Source organism: Geotrypetes seraphini, chromosome 9 (assembly GCF_902459505.1).
Source record: "Geotrypetes seraphini chromosome 9, aGeoSer1.1, whole genome shotgun sequence".
Classification (NCBI taxonomy): domain Eukaryota; kingdom Metazoa; phylum Chordata; class Amphibia; order Gymnophiona; family Dermophiidae; genus Geotrypetes; species Geotrypetes seraphini.
In genome coordinates this window covers 149,375,656-149,392,033 of record NC_047092.1, presented here as the reverse complement: position 1 = coordinate 149,392,033, position 16,378 = coordinate 149,375,656, and the positions used below count along the sequence as shown (strand labels likewise).

The following is a 16,378-nucleotide window of genomic DNA, read 5'->3' as shown; positions in this document are numbered from 1 at the left end:
TTTTTAGAAAAAAGAAATTGTTGTTTTATGTTTGTTTATTGATAAAAGTGTTCTTAAATAAAAATAAATAAATATGGGCATGGCTAATGCCAGAAGTGGCGTTAGGCAGCCTAAATCGCCTACTAAGGCACGATTCATGACAAAGATAGGCACCAGAAATGTAGGCCCAGAAAACCCTATTGGAGGAGTGTGTGGCGCGGTGGTTGAAGCTACAGCCTCTGCACCCTGGGGTTGTGGGTTCAAATCCCACGCTGCTCTTTGTGACCCTGGGCAAGTCACTTAATCCTCCATAGCCCCAGGTACGTTAGATAAATTGTGAGCCCACCGGGACAGATAGGGAAAATGCTTGAGTACCTGATTGTAAAAACCGCTTAGATAACCTTGACAGGCGGTATATAAAAAATCCTAATAAACTTGAAACTATAGTGCGCCGTCACATGATTGACAAACAATCTGTGGCTGCCAATATTGGCACCCTATAGGACCTTAATGCATAAATAAAGAGGACAGGCTGAATCAGTAGAACAGGGGTTTTCTGCTAAGTCTCTAGGTTCTGGCACTAGAATCAGGACCACATTAACTATTAGGCAAACTAGGCAGTCACCTATGATGTCAGCTTCTGGAGAGACAGAAGCAACAGCCTCAGCACCCTGGGGTTGTGGGTTCAAACCCCACGCTGCTCCTTGTGACCCTGGGCAAGTCACTTAATCCTCCAGAGCCCCAGGTACGTTAGAGAGATTGTGAGCCCGCCGGGACAGATAGGGAAAATGCTTGAGTACCTGATTGTAAAACCGCTTAGAAAACCTTGATAGGCGGTATATAAAATCCTAATAAACTTAATAAACTTAAACATCTGCAGTCAAATCAAAATAGATCCTGTTAGCTCCTACTTTTACTGGCAGAAAGAATGGACATTTTCCAGAATAGTTCATTGACTAAGGTGAATGCCTTTCTTTTGGAAATTAAGTGCGTGTGGCTGCTGGAATTTTGGATTTTTTAAAATTTAATATTTAAAAATCTAATGTCCAATTCTGCATTTTTTTTACAAGATCGCCTTGGGAGGAGCTGAGGTCTGCAAGAGGCTTGGAAGTTGAGGGGTTACAAAGCGGAAAATTTGCTCAGGGTGCCTAAAACTCCACAGTGGACAAGGAAAATCCAAAAGAATAAATGCTGTGGAAGAGATGTCCTTGTTACAAATGTGGTTAAAGCTACAGTCTCGGCACCCTGAGGTTGTGGGTTCAAATCCACGCTGCTCCTCGTGACCCATTGCCCCAGGTACAGACAGGGAAAAATGCTTGAGGACCTGAATAAAGTTAATGTAAACTGTTCTGAGCTCCCCTGAGAGAATGGTATAGAAAACGGATTAAATAAATCATATATATAAAATCGGAGGTATGTATTTGTGTATGTGTGTGTGTATGTGTGTATGTGCTGCGATCACGCAAAAACGGCTTGACCGATTTGAACGAAATTTGGTATGCAGATCCCTCACAACCTGGGGTGATATGTTCTGGGGGTCTCGTGGCCCACCTGCACACGTGGGCGGAGCTACAAACATAACATCAGATTTCACCCATTCATGTCAATGGAAAAAATGTAAAAAGCTGCCAACGCAAAAACGGCTTGCCCGATTTGAACGAAACTTGCTATGCTGATCCCTCACTACCTGGGGTGATATGTTCTGGGGGTCTCGCGGCCCACCTGCACATGTGGGCGGAGCTACAAACAGAAAATCAGATTTCACCCATTCATGTCAATGGAAAAAATGTAAAGAGCTGCCATTCTCACAGTAATTCAAAAACTGCTTGACCGATTTGACCGAAACTTGGTATGCAGATCCCTCACTACCTGGGGTGATATGTCCTGGGGGTCTCGCGGCCCACCTGCACACGTGGGCGGAGCTACAAACAGAAAATCAGATTTCACCCATTCATGTCAATGGAAAAAATGTAAAAAGCTGCCATTCTCACAGTAATTCCAACTACCTGGGGTGATATGTCCTGGGGGTCTCGCGGCCCACCTGCACACGTGGGCGGAGCTACAAACAGAAAATCAGATTTCACCCATTCATGTCAATGGAAAACATGTAAACAGCTGCCATTCTCACAGTAAATCTAAAACGGCTTGACCGATTTGAACGAAACTTGGTATGCAGATCCCTCACTAACTGGGGTGATATGTTCTGGGGGTCTCTTCACCCAAGAATTTATATGTTCTTGCTCCTGGAGGTGAAACTAAAAATGTTGTTTATAATCAAGTTTTGTGTTAGTTGTATTGTATTCATTTTGTCAAATATTTCACATTATAATTTGAATATTGTACTTTTTATAAAGCTGTAAAAAAATAATTTCATTCACCACTATAAAGTATCTTTATTTGAATCCATTTACAGTGTTATTGCTATAATTAAATACCCGTGCAACGCCAGGGCATCAGCTAGTTAATAATAAATAAATTCATCTACAGTAACATTGATGCAGACCCTTTTTAATAATACTCCTGTACCAGATTCATGGCACTAGCCCTTGGGCAATAAACCCCAGCTGCCCTAGAGGTGTTCCCTGGCTCTGTTTGGTGTGCTCCCAATCTTATGAATATAAACTTTTCTTACTGTAGAACTAAGATCCCATTCCCCTCTCTGCAGACTATTTTTATTTTTCATTCATTTCAGCAGGTAACAGGCTAAAATCAGAAAGTCCCTCTTCTGACATCACTATCTCCAACGGTGATAACCTACTCAACAAAAGCAAATATACAAACGCGCCTTAAAAAGTGCGCGCAAAGTTTTAGGCGTCTTATTTCTGTAAAACTGATAACTGCGCCAATAAACGCACTGCTATAGAGCGAACCTCGTAAGCTGAAAAGACATACGAGGCCACCGAAGCCTGGAGGATGGAGCGTAGGCGGGGCGAGTCAGACGATAAGCGGAGATGTGGGCGGAGGCGTGGGCAAAAAAATGTAAAACACCAATGGGCGGTAATGTGGGCGGTGGCACGTGAGCCGTCAGACTCCCAGAGTACCAGGCCGTGGGCGGGGCTGCGTTTTGGTCCTTTGCTTTGCTACAATGTAGGCGAGCTCGAGCTATTCTTGCTTGATAGAAGCTTGGTGGGGCCGTAGCTGTTATAATTTGTGCAGGGATTTTTTCTTTTTTCCCTCCACCTCCTCCCCCCCCCCCCACCACCCCGCCGCTTCTTGTCCTACCATTTGCTGCTCCAGGATAGTGTGCGCATTCGCTGCCACAGAAAGCAGATGTGAGTAAGAGCTGAACGGAAAATACATCTTACCGAAGAGTGAAAGCGGGAGGAGGCAGATCGCTGAGACTGAGATGTGGCAGCCGGCAACCGAGAGACTGCAGGTAAGGGACGAGCGCAATGTGGCGCGGCAGGGTGTGATTTATGACCAATAAAACTCTCCCGTGCGTTTCTGAGCCCGTCTCTCTTTTCCTCCAAAGGGTTAAAAGCCGGATGCCGGATAATTGTGCGAATGTGTAACTTTTATTTGGCATGCGTGTGGCTTGCCTTCCCAAAGTACATTCCAGTGACATAATTAACTGGTCCAGGCTTCTGCTTTTTGACTCCAGATGTTTTTCTGCTTTCAGGAAAGATAATACAGATGAGCTGCAACTCGTCAGCTATGTGAATGCAAACGCTTAGGGTTATTTTGTCGGTTTATAATGATATTCGGTTTCAATTTCGCTCCTGGCAATAAATTTGGGGGTTCCCCCCCCCCCCGGGAAAGTTTCATTCCACGGTCTCACCCAAGCAAGTACTTGATCTCCCCTTTGAATGTTAAAAAAAAATGCTTATTAAAGCATCAGTCCGTATTACTCAATGAGACTTGGGCCGTGGTAGAGTTTTGAGGAGTTGAGCAATAGAGTGTGCGGCTAGCAGAAGAGGCTTAAATGACACGTATTGAGGTCTCCGGGGGCTTGGGGTTGTCTTTCCTTGCTGCAGGTCTTACTCCATACTTTTGCAGTCTGAAATGTTCTCCAGATGGCCGATTAGACTGTTTGCCAGAAGGATTTAGACTGAGTCCTAAAGACAAGCCTTGTTTGGCAGCTAAAACACTGGAATCTCTTAGTAAACCTTGAGAGAGAGAGAAAAAAAAAAACCTTTGGTGGTGAGTTAAAGCCTGCTTAACTGTAATGGTGCTGCAAGGGTGCTAGACGATTTTGTGACCTGTAAAAGTTTTTGGTGCATACGACTTAATGAAAGTACGTCTAGCCACAGTGTTAAGTCTGTATGACCGCACTGCTTATGAATCCTCAGACTGGCAGAATAAGCTCACAGACTGTTTATTTGTACTTGGTAATGATATGTTTACAAGAGGTGCTCATCTGGTTTAGAATGGTAACTACTGAAGTTTCTCAAAAGACGGTTGTTTACAGATTTTTTTTTTCCATTTAAACGTCATAAAGCGTATTTTGTTTTATGAGTCTGTAAGAAATTTGATTTATTTGCTGCTTATATATTTAATCAAGTTTTATTTTTCCTATCCCCCTCTGCTTGAACATTCTTGCAAAGAAACTTGGGGGGGGGGGGGGAGCCTTCTATGAAGCAGTTAAAGCATAAATTTGCCATTTAACCCCTTCCACACAAGTGCACCAACTCACCACAGTGGCATGGTGACTTGTGCACACTAAATCAGTGGTCTCAAACTCAAACCCTTTGCAGGGCCACATTTTGGATTTGTAGGTACTTGGAGGGCCTCAGAAAAAAAATAGTTCATGTCTTATTAAAGAAATGACAATTTTGCATGAGGTAAAACTCTTTATAATTTATAAATCTTTCCTTTTGGCTAAGTCTTAATAATAATATTGTCATTTATAGCTAAAGAGACATATGATCAAGAAACTGTTTTATTTTACTTTTGTGATTATGATAGACATACTGAGGGCCTCAAAATAGTACCTGGCGGGCCGCATGTGGCCCCCCGGGCCGCGTGTTTGAGACCACTGCACTAAATCATATGTTAACTGAATGATGTGCTAGGGGACAGGAACTAGGTGGGTCATGGGCAGAGTATGGGCATGGACTGCCTACTACACTTAGGCGGTAATGCAACAAAGGACGCTAAGCGCGTTAGCGCACCCTAAACATTAATGACACCCATATATAATGGGCATTGTTAATGGTTAGCATGCGCTAAACTTCCTTAATGCACTGTATTGAATTCCCTCCTTAGGGGGCCTCTTTAAAAAAGTCACACTAAGAAGTGGCCTGTGCTGTTTTTTTAGCATGTGGGTTTCTCGTGCGCTGAGGCCACTTTTTAGTGTGGCTCTAAAATGGCTGCAATTTGGTCTTTTTTAATAATAGAACATAAGAACATAAGAAATGGCTTCGCCGGATCAGACCCTTGGTCCATCTAGTCCGGCGACCCGCACCCGCGGAGGCCAAGCCAGGTGTTCCCTGTTGAGAAACCTTGTTTACTCGTATCCCTCAATGTGATTTGCGAGAAGGTGTGCATCCAACTTGCCCTTGAATCCCGGAATAGTTGTCTCCATCATGACCTCCTCCGGGAGTGCGTTCCAAGCGTCCACCACTCGTTGTGCGAAGCAGAATTTCCTAATATTTGTCCTGGGCCTGGTGCCCCTCAGCTTCAATCCATGACCTCTTGTCCGAGTCACATTGGACAAGGTGAATAACGATGTTTCTTGCTCTATTTTGTTGAATCCTTTTAATATTTTAAAAGTCTCTATCATGTCCCCTCGCAGTCTTCTCTTCTCGAGGGTGAACAATCCCAGTTTTCCGAGGCGTTCTTTGTAGCTCAAGTTCTTGATACCTTTAACTAGCTTCGTGGCTCATCTTTGCACCCTCTCCAGCAGGGTTATATCCTTCTTTAGGTAGGGAGACCAGTGTTGGACACAGTATTCCAAGTGTGGTCTGACCATTGCTCTGTAAAGCGGCATTATGATGTCCTCCGATCTACTCGTGATCCCCTTCTTTATCATGCCCAACATCCTGTTTGCTTTCTTTGCTGCCGCTGCGCATTGTGCTGATGGCTTCAGGGTCCTGTCTATCAGTACCCCCAGGTCCCTTTCTTGTTCGCTCTTGCCCAATGTTACACCTAACATTTTATATTCATGTTCCTTTTTTTTCTTACCCAGGTGCATCACTTTGCATTTGTCTATGTTGAACTTCATCTGCCATTTTTCTGCCCATTTCTCTAGCTGGTTCAAATCTCTCTGGAGTTCTTCTATGTCCTTTTGTAACCCAACTGCTCTACATAGTTTTTGTTCATCTGCAAACTTGATTAAATAGCCAGGTGCTAATTTCCTAGTGGCTTTGTGTGTGAGCCCTTACTGCCAGTGGTGTGGCAAGGGTAGGAGGCGCCTGGGGCGGTGGCGCCTCCCCCTGCTCCTTCCGTACCCCCATGCAACACTCGCCCCTTACCTTTTTAAATCTTCGCCAAATGTGAGCAGCCTCTGGTGTCACTTCCTGGCCCTGCGACCCAGAAGTGACATCAGAAGGAGACGGGCTGGCGTGAGCAGCAGGCCAGAGTAGTTGCTCATGCTGGTGAAGATTTAAAGCGATATGAGGGGGTGGGGGTGGGGAAGGGAGAGCAACAGCATGGCATGGGAGGGTGGAGAGGTGCCGGCGCCCCCACCAAGATTGTGCCCAGGGCGGTCCGCCCCTCCCTTACTACACCATTGCTTACTGCCACCTATTTTGTAGGCGGTAAGGGCTCCTGTGCTAATCCTACGCAAATCAGTCAGCATGCGCTAAATTCCCACAGGCTAACTGCATAGCATAGGGGTGTCAAAGTCCCTCCTCGAGGGCCGCAATCCAGTCGGGTTTTCAGGAACTCCCCAATGAATATGCATGAGACCTATTTGCATGCACTGCTTTCATTCTATGCTAATAGATCTCATGCATTTTCATTGAGGAAATCCTGAAAACCCGACTGGATTGCGGCCCTCGAGGAGGGACTTTGACACCCCTGGCATAGGGCATACCTATTCTCTGCCCCAAACGTGGCACCAACACTAAAAAACAAACCCCCCCCCCATATTTTTTTTAGTGCATGGTTTGTGTGCACCAAGCCCGAAATTAGCACGTGGCACCTGAGCATATGCCCCAAAGTTGTGGATTTTAAATAGTAGCAAGCATGCATTGGTGCTTACCTCTGCATGCTGAAAAGGTCCCTAGTGACTGTACTTATTTGTAGTTATTCGTCTAATTGTGTGCTTATTTTAAAATAGCTTCCCCCCCCCCCCACATAAACGTAACACTTCTGTTCTGTGCTGATTACAGCATATGGCACATATGGCAAACTTCATCCTCTCTCTTTTGTGTGGTAGAATTTCCTGTTAGATTTTCCGCTGGTGGCACCTTTCACGCTACAAAGTTGAGGCAGGTGCTTTCAAAGACAAGAGTTCATCTCATCAGATGCATGCTATTCAGAAAGTCATTAAACTATTGTATATATATGCAATTGAGCATTTTTAATCATTTTTGAATTGCATTTGTTGCACTGAACACGCGAAATGCAGGCTTTTAAAGTAAAACACTGAAATGCGTATACGTTACGGATTGAAGCCTTTTCTTCACTATGGTATTCTCCTATAATGACAAAAAATAGGGAGGAATGGAGGGAAGTATAGTACAAAAATTCAAAAATATCACTCTTTCATTCTGTTTTGTGAATGAACTGGCATGGTCTGCCCGGATTGGCTGGTTCGTGTTCAGCTGACCTGTCACATGATCTTTCTCCTGACAGGGCTGGACATGGTTATAAGCCCCACAACAGTGCTTTGAAAGTTATGGTTGAAAGCAGCAGTTAGGATCTGCGTACTTTAAGTAATTGATTGAGCTTTTGCTCTTTTTCAACGTTTAGCAGGTGAGCAATTTCATTTCCCTTTTGAGTTTGTATTTTGTGTTATAGGATAGCCTGGATTTGGCGCTAAGGCCCTGAAGCGGTGGTTACCGGCCACAAAACGACCGTCGGCCTGGCCTGTTTGTGTTCAGTGGTTTTTACCATTAATCATTCTCGGCTACTTTTTGCTCCCACCTGCTAACTTTAAACTTGTACGAAAGTTTTTTGCCTATGATGCTTTGGTGGAAGAGTGTGGGTACACCTCTCCGTTTGTCTGAGGCTTTTCTTACACTTAAGTAATAAGCTAGCTTTCTTGGCTTGTGCGGTGCTTTTGTTTTGGAGTGATAGTTTTGAATTTTTGTACTATTCTCCCATAATGTACATTGTGACACTATTCTTTCTGAGCTCAGAACGCATCATCTAGCTTGATGGGCTCCAGAAACACACACATTTGTGTTGGTGATGGATGGGGGGGGGGGGGGGGGGGGGGTGGCGGGTAATTGGAGGCTGTAAATGGAGATTGCATAGATGTTTCTGGGTTTAGACTTGGCATGCTGTGCAGGGCACACTGGCAGGTGGTGCTTTGGCTAGCTGCTTAGTTCCTAATTGATTGGCTAAGAGTGCTGTGGACGGGAGCAATGGGTGTATTTTTTAAGGTTCTTATCTCCTCCTTGGCTATTGCCTCATAGGCCATTCATCTTTTTTTCATCAGTACTTCTGAAAGGCTGGGCTGCTCCTAGTTTAGAAAGGAGGGAAGCATCTGTATTCTTAGGGAGCCTGCTTGGTAAAGGTCCCCAAATAATAATAATTTTTAAAAAAGCCACTACAGTAGACCGTGTGCTAATGTGTCAGCCATCCATTATTAGGAGCAGGAGGAGCTCCTCAGACTCGACTCTAGGAATGCCGAGAGCAGCTCTGCTCGTCCAATTTCTTAGACTAGAGATTTATTTCCATTGCAGAGAAAGGTGATACTCAGATTGTTATGGCATAGGATTAGGCGAAACCATTAAATCAGTGAAAATGGGACACAGTAGGGGTGAGAGACAGTGTGTGAGAAAAGGACAAGCCCCACCCCCAGGAAATAGTTAATTGGAGTCATTCTTGTGATTTCATGGTGGCAATAAGAAATAGGCACATTCTTCCTTGATTCTCCCGACGTCGTCCTACTTGGACGCAAGCAGAAAAGCCATCGTTTCATTTTTTCATATGGCTTCATTTTTATTTTAAAATGCTCACTATTTCATTTTAGCATGTACCAGACATATTAAGGTGCATTAAAAACATTTAGGCCCAGATTCTATAAAGTCTGCCTAAAGTTAGGTGCCGATATCGGTGCCTAGCTTAATTGATCAATAGGCTTAATTTGTCCAGCTATTGGCACTCAGCAACTCACAATCGGCTTTAATTGGGTTTAATTGAAAGTTAGATACCTAACTCAAAAAACTCGGGCCCAGATTCTCAAAACTTTAATGCCGTCACTAAACTTTACCGACGGTATAGCTTGTACACATTTTAGTGGCGGATTATCAAAATGAATTATCTCTGTCAACAGCGAACTTTCTATCAGTCTCTGACAATGACATGCAAATGAGCTCTTCAACGTTGAAATGAGCCCTCCAGTGGATTCTTAAAAGATGCCGAGCCATTTTCTAAACGTGGCGTTTGCTTTTGGCGGCAAAAATAAGTGACTGGGCCAGGGGTGCCGGTCAGTGTCAGAGACTGCTAGAAAGCCTGTGTTGTGATGCAGCAGGAGAGATGCCCATTCTCTCCTGCTTCATCACAGCACCCCTCCTCCGCTGTATCACAACACCCCTTCCCTGCAGTGGAGGCGAACACCCCCCCCCCGGAACAGCGACACCCCCACCTGCAGCAGGAGAGATGCCGATTCTCTCCCACTGTGAAGAAAGCCATGCCGCTGGCCCCCCGGAACTGTGGTGACACCCCCACCTACAGTGGGAGAGAAGCTGATTCTCTCCTGCTATGAAGAAACCCTTGCTGACAGTGAACACCCCCCCCCGGAACAGCGGCGACCTCCCTGCCATTGAACACCTCCCCCTGCCTCTGATGCCCCCTCCCCCCTCTTCCTCCCCCTTACTTTCAAATAGATGCATGGAAGGACGCGGACTCCCTCCTCCCAGCTGGCCTGCATCTTTGAAAATGGGCCTTCACCTCCCTGGTGCATCTTGGGATACACCAGGGAGGGGCCTGAGGCTCTGATTGGCCCAAATTGTTTAAGGCTCCTCCCTCTTGAAATTTATTGACATCTATTAGAATTACTATTGATATAAGCCTGTTTTTTGGCTAGACATTTTCTTCCTCATTGAGGGAGTTTTTTCTCTCTGACCTGTTTCCGGAGATTAGAATCTTTGACTCTTAAATGGAGCTGTATGCTTCCTGAATAACTTTCCCATTGAGATTTGAGGTCCATTTGGTTAAAGCTTATTTAATTGAGGGGCTACCCGCACAAAAAGTGAGGAAGATAATCTATTGAGTTCTTTACTGATAGTATATTTATCTTCTTCCCCATATATTTTTGGTATATATTTGGAATAAAAGACTTTCTATGATTTCTCATCTGCTTGTTCTTTCCTGAAAAAAGAAACTGGCAGGGAATAAGAGAAGTGGAAGGACAGTAGACTAGATTAAAAGAGATATAAAAAAGGTAATGGATCTTTAAGAAAGTAAATAATTGGAGAGCCACGATGGTTCTCTTTTCCTAAGAAGTAGAAGAAAGACTTCAAGAGGGAAAAATTTCTTACTTATTGTTAACAATTTTTTGTATGTGGGTTCAAGGGTCCAGTTACGATATCCCTGTAAATTTTATTTATTTGGAGAATCATTAGTATGTCTTCTATGAGCCATCTTAATTATGGTATTTCTGGAAAGTAGAGGGCCTTTGAAGCACTGTTCCCTCTAAACCAGTGGTCTCAAACTCAAACCCTTTGCAGGGCCACATTTTATTAAAGAAATGACAGTTTTGCATGAGGTAAAACTCTTTATAGTTTATAAATCTTTCCTTTTAGCTAAGTCTTAATATTAATATTGTAATTTATAGCTAAAGAGACATATGATCAATAAACTTTTATTTTACTTTTGTAATTATGATAAACATGCCGAGGGCCTCAAAATAGCACCTGGCGGGCCGCATGTGGCCCCCGGGTCATGGGTTTGAGACCACTGCTCTAAACTGAGCAGGAGTCCTCCATCTGCATTGCTGCCTATGTGTATGTTTGTGGGGGTGGGGTGTGTGTGCTTCAATACTACACGTTTTCAATCGCTAGGGAGAGACATGTTCCCTGGAGTCCTGAGCAGCTTGCCTGTCCTTCACTATTGAAAATGTGATAGTAAAACAGCACCCACTACTGGCAGGACTGTAGCTGGAGGACTCCTGCTCAGCTTAGAGGTGAGTACCCTAAAACTTACTTTTTACTGTGTGATGATTTTTTTTTGGTGCTTGGAATTGGTGCAGTGGAATTGACCAACACGGCAAGAGGTCTTCATCAGAAAACACATGAGAATAGACTGGATGTCCTATCTATCCATCTATCCACCATCCCCTAGAGCAGGAGTGTCAAAGTCCCTCCTCAAGGGCCACAAGCCAGTTGGGTTTTCAGGATTTCCCCAATGAATATGCATGAGATCTATTTGCATGCACTGCTTTCATTGTATGCTAAAAGATCTCATGCATATTCATTGGGGAAATCCTGAAAACCCGACTGGATTGTGGCTGTCGAGGAGGGACTTTGACACCCCTGCCCTAGAGGCATCCACATAGCTAAACTGCCACTAAATATTGGGGCGACACTCACATAATTTTTTTATTTTTTTTTTTAAATATGAACCTCTGAAGCCCTTTTGTGCCTCCGGACAAAAACCCTTTGCCTCCCAGGCCTAACTGTATCCCTGGTGGTCTAGCAATGGTGGTTGGGGACAGCCCCCTTGCTCCTCCCCTTGCGGTACCCTCCACAATGGCTGCCATGATCTCTTGTGGTATGAAGAACATAGCCTGGCACTGACTATTGGGAGCTAATTAGCCAACAAGTCAGCATTTAGAAAAATGCTAACTGTCGCCAACTGAATATTGGGGGGGGGGGTATGTTACTATGTTCAAGGTTATTGCAATTAAAATAGTCAATATGACCTCTTGATAGTTGGGCAGTGCTGCTTAGAGAATGGCATGGGGACAAATCTTTCCCCGTCTCCGCAGGAACTCAATTTCTCCATCCTGTCCCCGCATGTTTTGTCACTTTCCCTGTCCGTGCCCCATTCTTGTAAGCTCTGCCTTAACCGCCAAGTCTTGAACACTTATGATTTTAAAGTGTTTGAGGCTTGTGCAAATGAGGACAGAGCTTGCAGGAATGGGGCAGGGACAGGAAAAGAATTTGTGGGGACGGGATAGGAAAATGAGTTCCCACGGGTCAGGGAAAAATTTGTCCCCATGTCATTCTCTAGTGCTGCTATCCTCTGTGTTATAACATAAGTTACAGGAGTGATGATGTTAGACAGCATGTTGCCAAAAATGAGAGATATTGTTACAGAAAAATGTGGGATTGGTTTCCTCATTTTTTTTTTCAACCCCTTATGTATAATTTTCGATATTTTAATGGATTGGAAAGAAAAAAATAAGAACTGGCTACCCCTCTGGAAGCAAAATAATGCTCAAGCAACTTGATGGAAGAGGACAAAACCTTTTTTTTATAGGGGAATCTTAGTAAAAAGATGCACGGAATTCATAAAAATAAGCCAGACAGGACCGAGGATTCCAGAAAATTAGTCCTTCCCCCCTAAAAGTGTTCCTATCCATTTCTATGGGAGAAGCAGTTCCAGCAGCTGCAGCATATAAATTGATATATTGAAACATAAGAATTGTAGAATTGCTTCTTTCAAGCTGCAGCTGTCCTCTCTCTTGTTTTATCTGTCTACCTATATATAAATATACACTGGTTAGTAATTTATTCCATTAGATCACTGGTTCTCTCCACCCAGTCCTTGGGGCACACCCAGCCAGTTGGGTTTTTAGAATATCCGAAAACAAAAACTGTGGAACTGATGATCTTGTTAAAAATCTTTTGTTTGATCAGGGTGTAGAGATTGACACAATAAAATGTACAATGTCACAAGAGCATAGTAAGAACTGTGGCATAGATCAGACACGGGCCGTGTTTCGGTTGAGGAAGAACCTTCTTCCGGGGTCCGGCACTGCTAAGAGCCATAAAATAGTGATATGCAACAAAATACACTTCCCCCTCCCCATTCGCGGTTTCCACGCTCACAGTTTCACAAATTCGTGATTTTTTTTTTTTTTGGGGGGGGAACCGATATTTTATTACCTTCCCGTCTCTCTCCAGCCTTCCTCCCGGCATCCCGACCTTACCTGGTGGTCTAGCTGGCTTTTGGGGCAGGAGCGATCTTCCTACGCTCCTGCCCCGTGTAGCTCGCCAATAGGAAATGGCTGCTGTGAGATCCCGCCGTAATTTTGAGAGACTACGGGAACTCACGGCAGTTATTTCCTATTGGCGATCTGCCTGCTAGACCACCAGGTAAGGCTGGGATGCCAGGGGGAAGGCGGGAGGGAAGCGGGGGTGGATCAGAGCCGGACAAGAAGATATTCGCGTTTTTTTGCAATTCACGGTCCAGCTCTGCCCCTATCCCCCACGAATACCGAGGGAGAAGTATACTGTGCATAAACAAGCATAGTCTACTGATAGAGGGGTGTTAAAGTCGGTCCTCGAGGGGAGTAATAAAGTCAGGTTTTCAGGATTTTCCCAATGAATATATATGAGATCTATTTGCATGCATTGCTTTCATTATATGCTAATAGATCTCATGCATATTCATTGTGGAAATCCTGAAACCCAACTGGATTGCGGCCCTCGAGGAACAACTTTGACACCTGTGGAAGAGGATATTTTTAGAATATCTACAATGACAATGCATGACAAAGATTTCCTTACAACTGAGGCAGTGTGTACAAATCTATCTCATAGGTAGTCTTTGTGGATATCCTGAAAATCTGACTAGTTACCTATGTCCGGGGGCCAGCTTGAGAACCACTGTGTCAAGGTGTGCTTTGCATTTTTTCCCTTGCAAGAATCATCCTTTCCCCACCCCTTACCCTTGCTGGTATATTGAGCAGGCTCTTAAAGATGAAATCTAATGACTGAGCCAACAGAATAAAATGTTGATTTCCAAAAGATGGTTCTTATTGATTAGAAGACAGGCCTTCTTATCAATGAGAACATCTTTTGGACATTTTATTGTCTCTAATAAAGTTCATGCGCTTTGTACATCACTTCTGCCGTTCTTTTTGTGTTTGGTGTTCTACTTCTACTGTAGACCAGTTGGATTCGTTTTTGTTTTGACTTGAGCAACACATACACATGCAGAGAGAGGTTGGCAATTGTCCGATGAGACAAGCTCCATATGCTTTGTTCAGATGCCTGATTTATTTTCTTAGTTGTAAATTCTACTGTGAAACTTAGTGACTGAATCATACTTCTTTTTTTAATGATTGCTGTATGTGATTGACACCTGCAGAGCAGCTCTATAAGAGGGTGCTGACATTTCAGCATTAAGAACCAATGTAAATGACTAAAATACCAGCACATATATGTATATGTCAGTGTCTCGCAAACTGTGTTCCACGGCACAGTGGAGTGCCATGAGAGATTCCAGAATTTTACTTTATTTTTTAAAAATTATCTTCATAAGTATACACTATTCGTACGCAAGAGTCTGTTAATGTTACGAATCCAGACAAGCATGATTCTTTGACATACTTGGTCCTTGAAAACTAACAGTAAGTAGTTTTTATTTTTATATTTTATTCAGCAGTTATCCTAACTTGAGCAAGAAAGCAATCAAGGCTTTGTTACCGTTTGGATATTTTTTTTCTTTGCGAACTTGAATTTTCAGCTCTGACTGAAATTAAATCGATAAAAATATACAAGGAATGATAGACATGAATCCGGCAGCTGGTAAGACTGAATTAGCACTACAAGACTTTTCCTTATTAGTAAAACCCCTTGAAGTTACTTTGGAGAATATTTGGAGCTTAGTTGTAAACCTGGGGAAAACTTTTTCCCCAAAGATTGAAGAGATAAAAGGAAAATTAAAAGTACAGCAAGAAGAAATTCTACAAATGAAACAAGAAATTAATCAAAGTAAAAGTGAGACTCAAAAAATGACTATAGAATTGAAAACAATAAAAAACTTTCAAGAGACACAAGTTAAAGATAGTAATAATATATGAAGAAAATTAGAAACTCTTGAAAACTATAATCGTTTTAACAATTTGAGGATATTACATTTTCCTAAAGATCCTTTGATAAATCCTTGAGATATATTAAAGAGATATTTTCTGGACGTTCTGAATGTTCCAGAACAATCATTACTTCCCTTTATTAGGGTATATTATCTTCCAGAAAAAAATAGCCAGATCCAGAACAAAATTATCGAGACAAGCCCCTTAATATTTCCGAATTATTGGAAACCTCTGAGGAGAAAATTGTGAAATCATCAACACTTCTGGTATCAGTTGCCTTAGCTCCTGATAAGGAATGGATATTGAGGTTATTTTTCAAAAACAAATCTAAAAAATTTTTGGGACACAAAATACTGATGTTTCCTGATGTCTCTAAAGACACCCAGAGAAGAAGGTGAGAGTTCCTGCTGAAGAAACTCACAGTGACAGCTATAGGAGGAGTTTTCTTCTTACGATATCCCTGCAAGTGCATAATCAGATATAAATCCTTCAAATATGTTTTTTATGATCCATCCCAGCTGACTGGATTTCTGCCTCTTAAATGCCTTCATAAAGAATAGGTGACAGCAATTCTAATGAAGATAACCTCCCACCATTACAGGCTATTGCTTTATCGTTATTATTATTATATTTTTATTTAAGTACTTCTATATTGTAATTTTCACTTGATTGAATCTTGGATCCCTATAATAGAGGACTTGAGAATGATAGGAATTGTTGTTATTTTTTTATTTAGTTAGGTTTCCTTTTTAACTCATACTATTTGTATGTTTTATTTCTGCCATTCTTTCTGTTCAAGATGTATATGCTTGGAAATGTATTTGAAAATTAAACAAAGAATTAAAAAAAAAAATCGATAAAAAGAGAACGACTGCAGATGGTGGATAATGAAATATGCGTGTTTGCTTGTCGATTATCGAGCCACGTTTTGAGTTAATTTGCACTCAAATATAAGCACATCCAATGCATTGATTAGCAATTCTATTCTATCTACTTTAGTTTCACTGTTGTTACAATTACCCATACATAGCCTAAAGAACTTTAAATAAATAACTCTCAAATTTAATTTTTTTTAAATTTTGCAGTTTTATAATTTCAACTAGTTTTTTAGCCCGTTACATTGAGGATACTAGAATAGATGTATAGACTTAGGCATTTCTTTCTTTTTTTTCTTTCTATATGTCTGTGTTTCTTTCTGTATGTCTGTCTTTCTTCCTGTCTCTCTCCCTGGGCCCCTGTCTCTGTCTTTCTGTCTCTCTCCCTGGGCCCCTGTCTCTGTCTTTCTTTCTGTCTCTCTCC

The 16,378-nt window shown here is 42.6% G+C and overlaps 1 protein-coding gene across 1 annotated transcript in view; it reads left to right on the top strand.

Annotated features, from left to right (window-relative positions):
• Positions 1-3,038: 3,038 nt before the first annotated feature.
• PID1 (phosphotyrosine interaction domain containing 1) overlaps positions 3,039-16,378 on the top strand; it is a 183,172-nt gene continuing 169,832 nt past the window's right edge. The window contains exon 1 of the mRNA XM_033959715.1: positions 3,039-3,355. Coding sequence (XP_033815606.1) covers positions 3,326-3,355 — 30 coding nt within the window. The 5' untranslated portion in view covers positions 3,039-3,325. The remainder of the gene's footprint in view (positions 3,356-16,378) is intronic.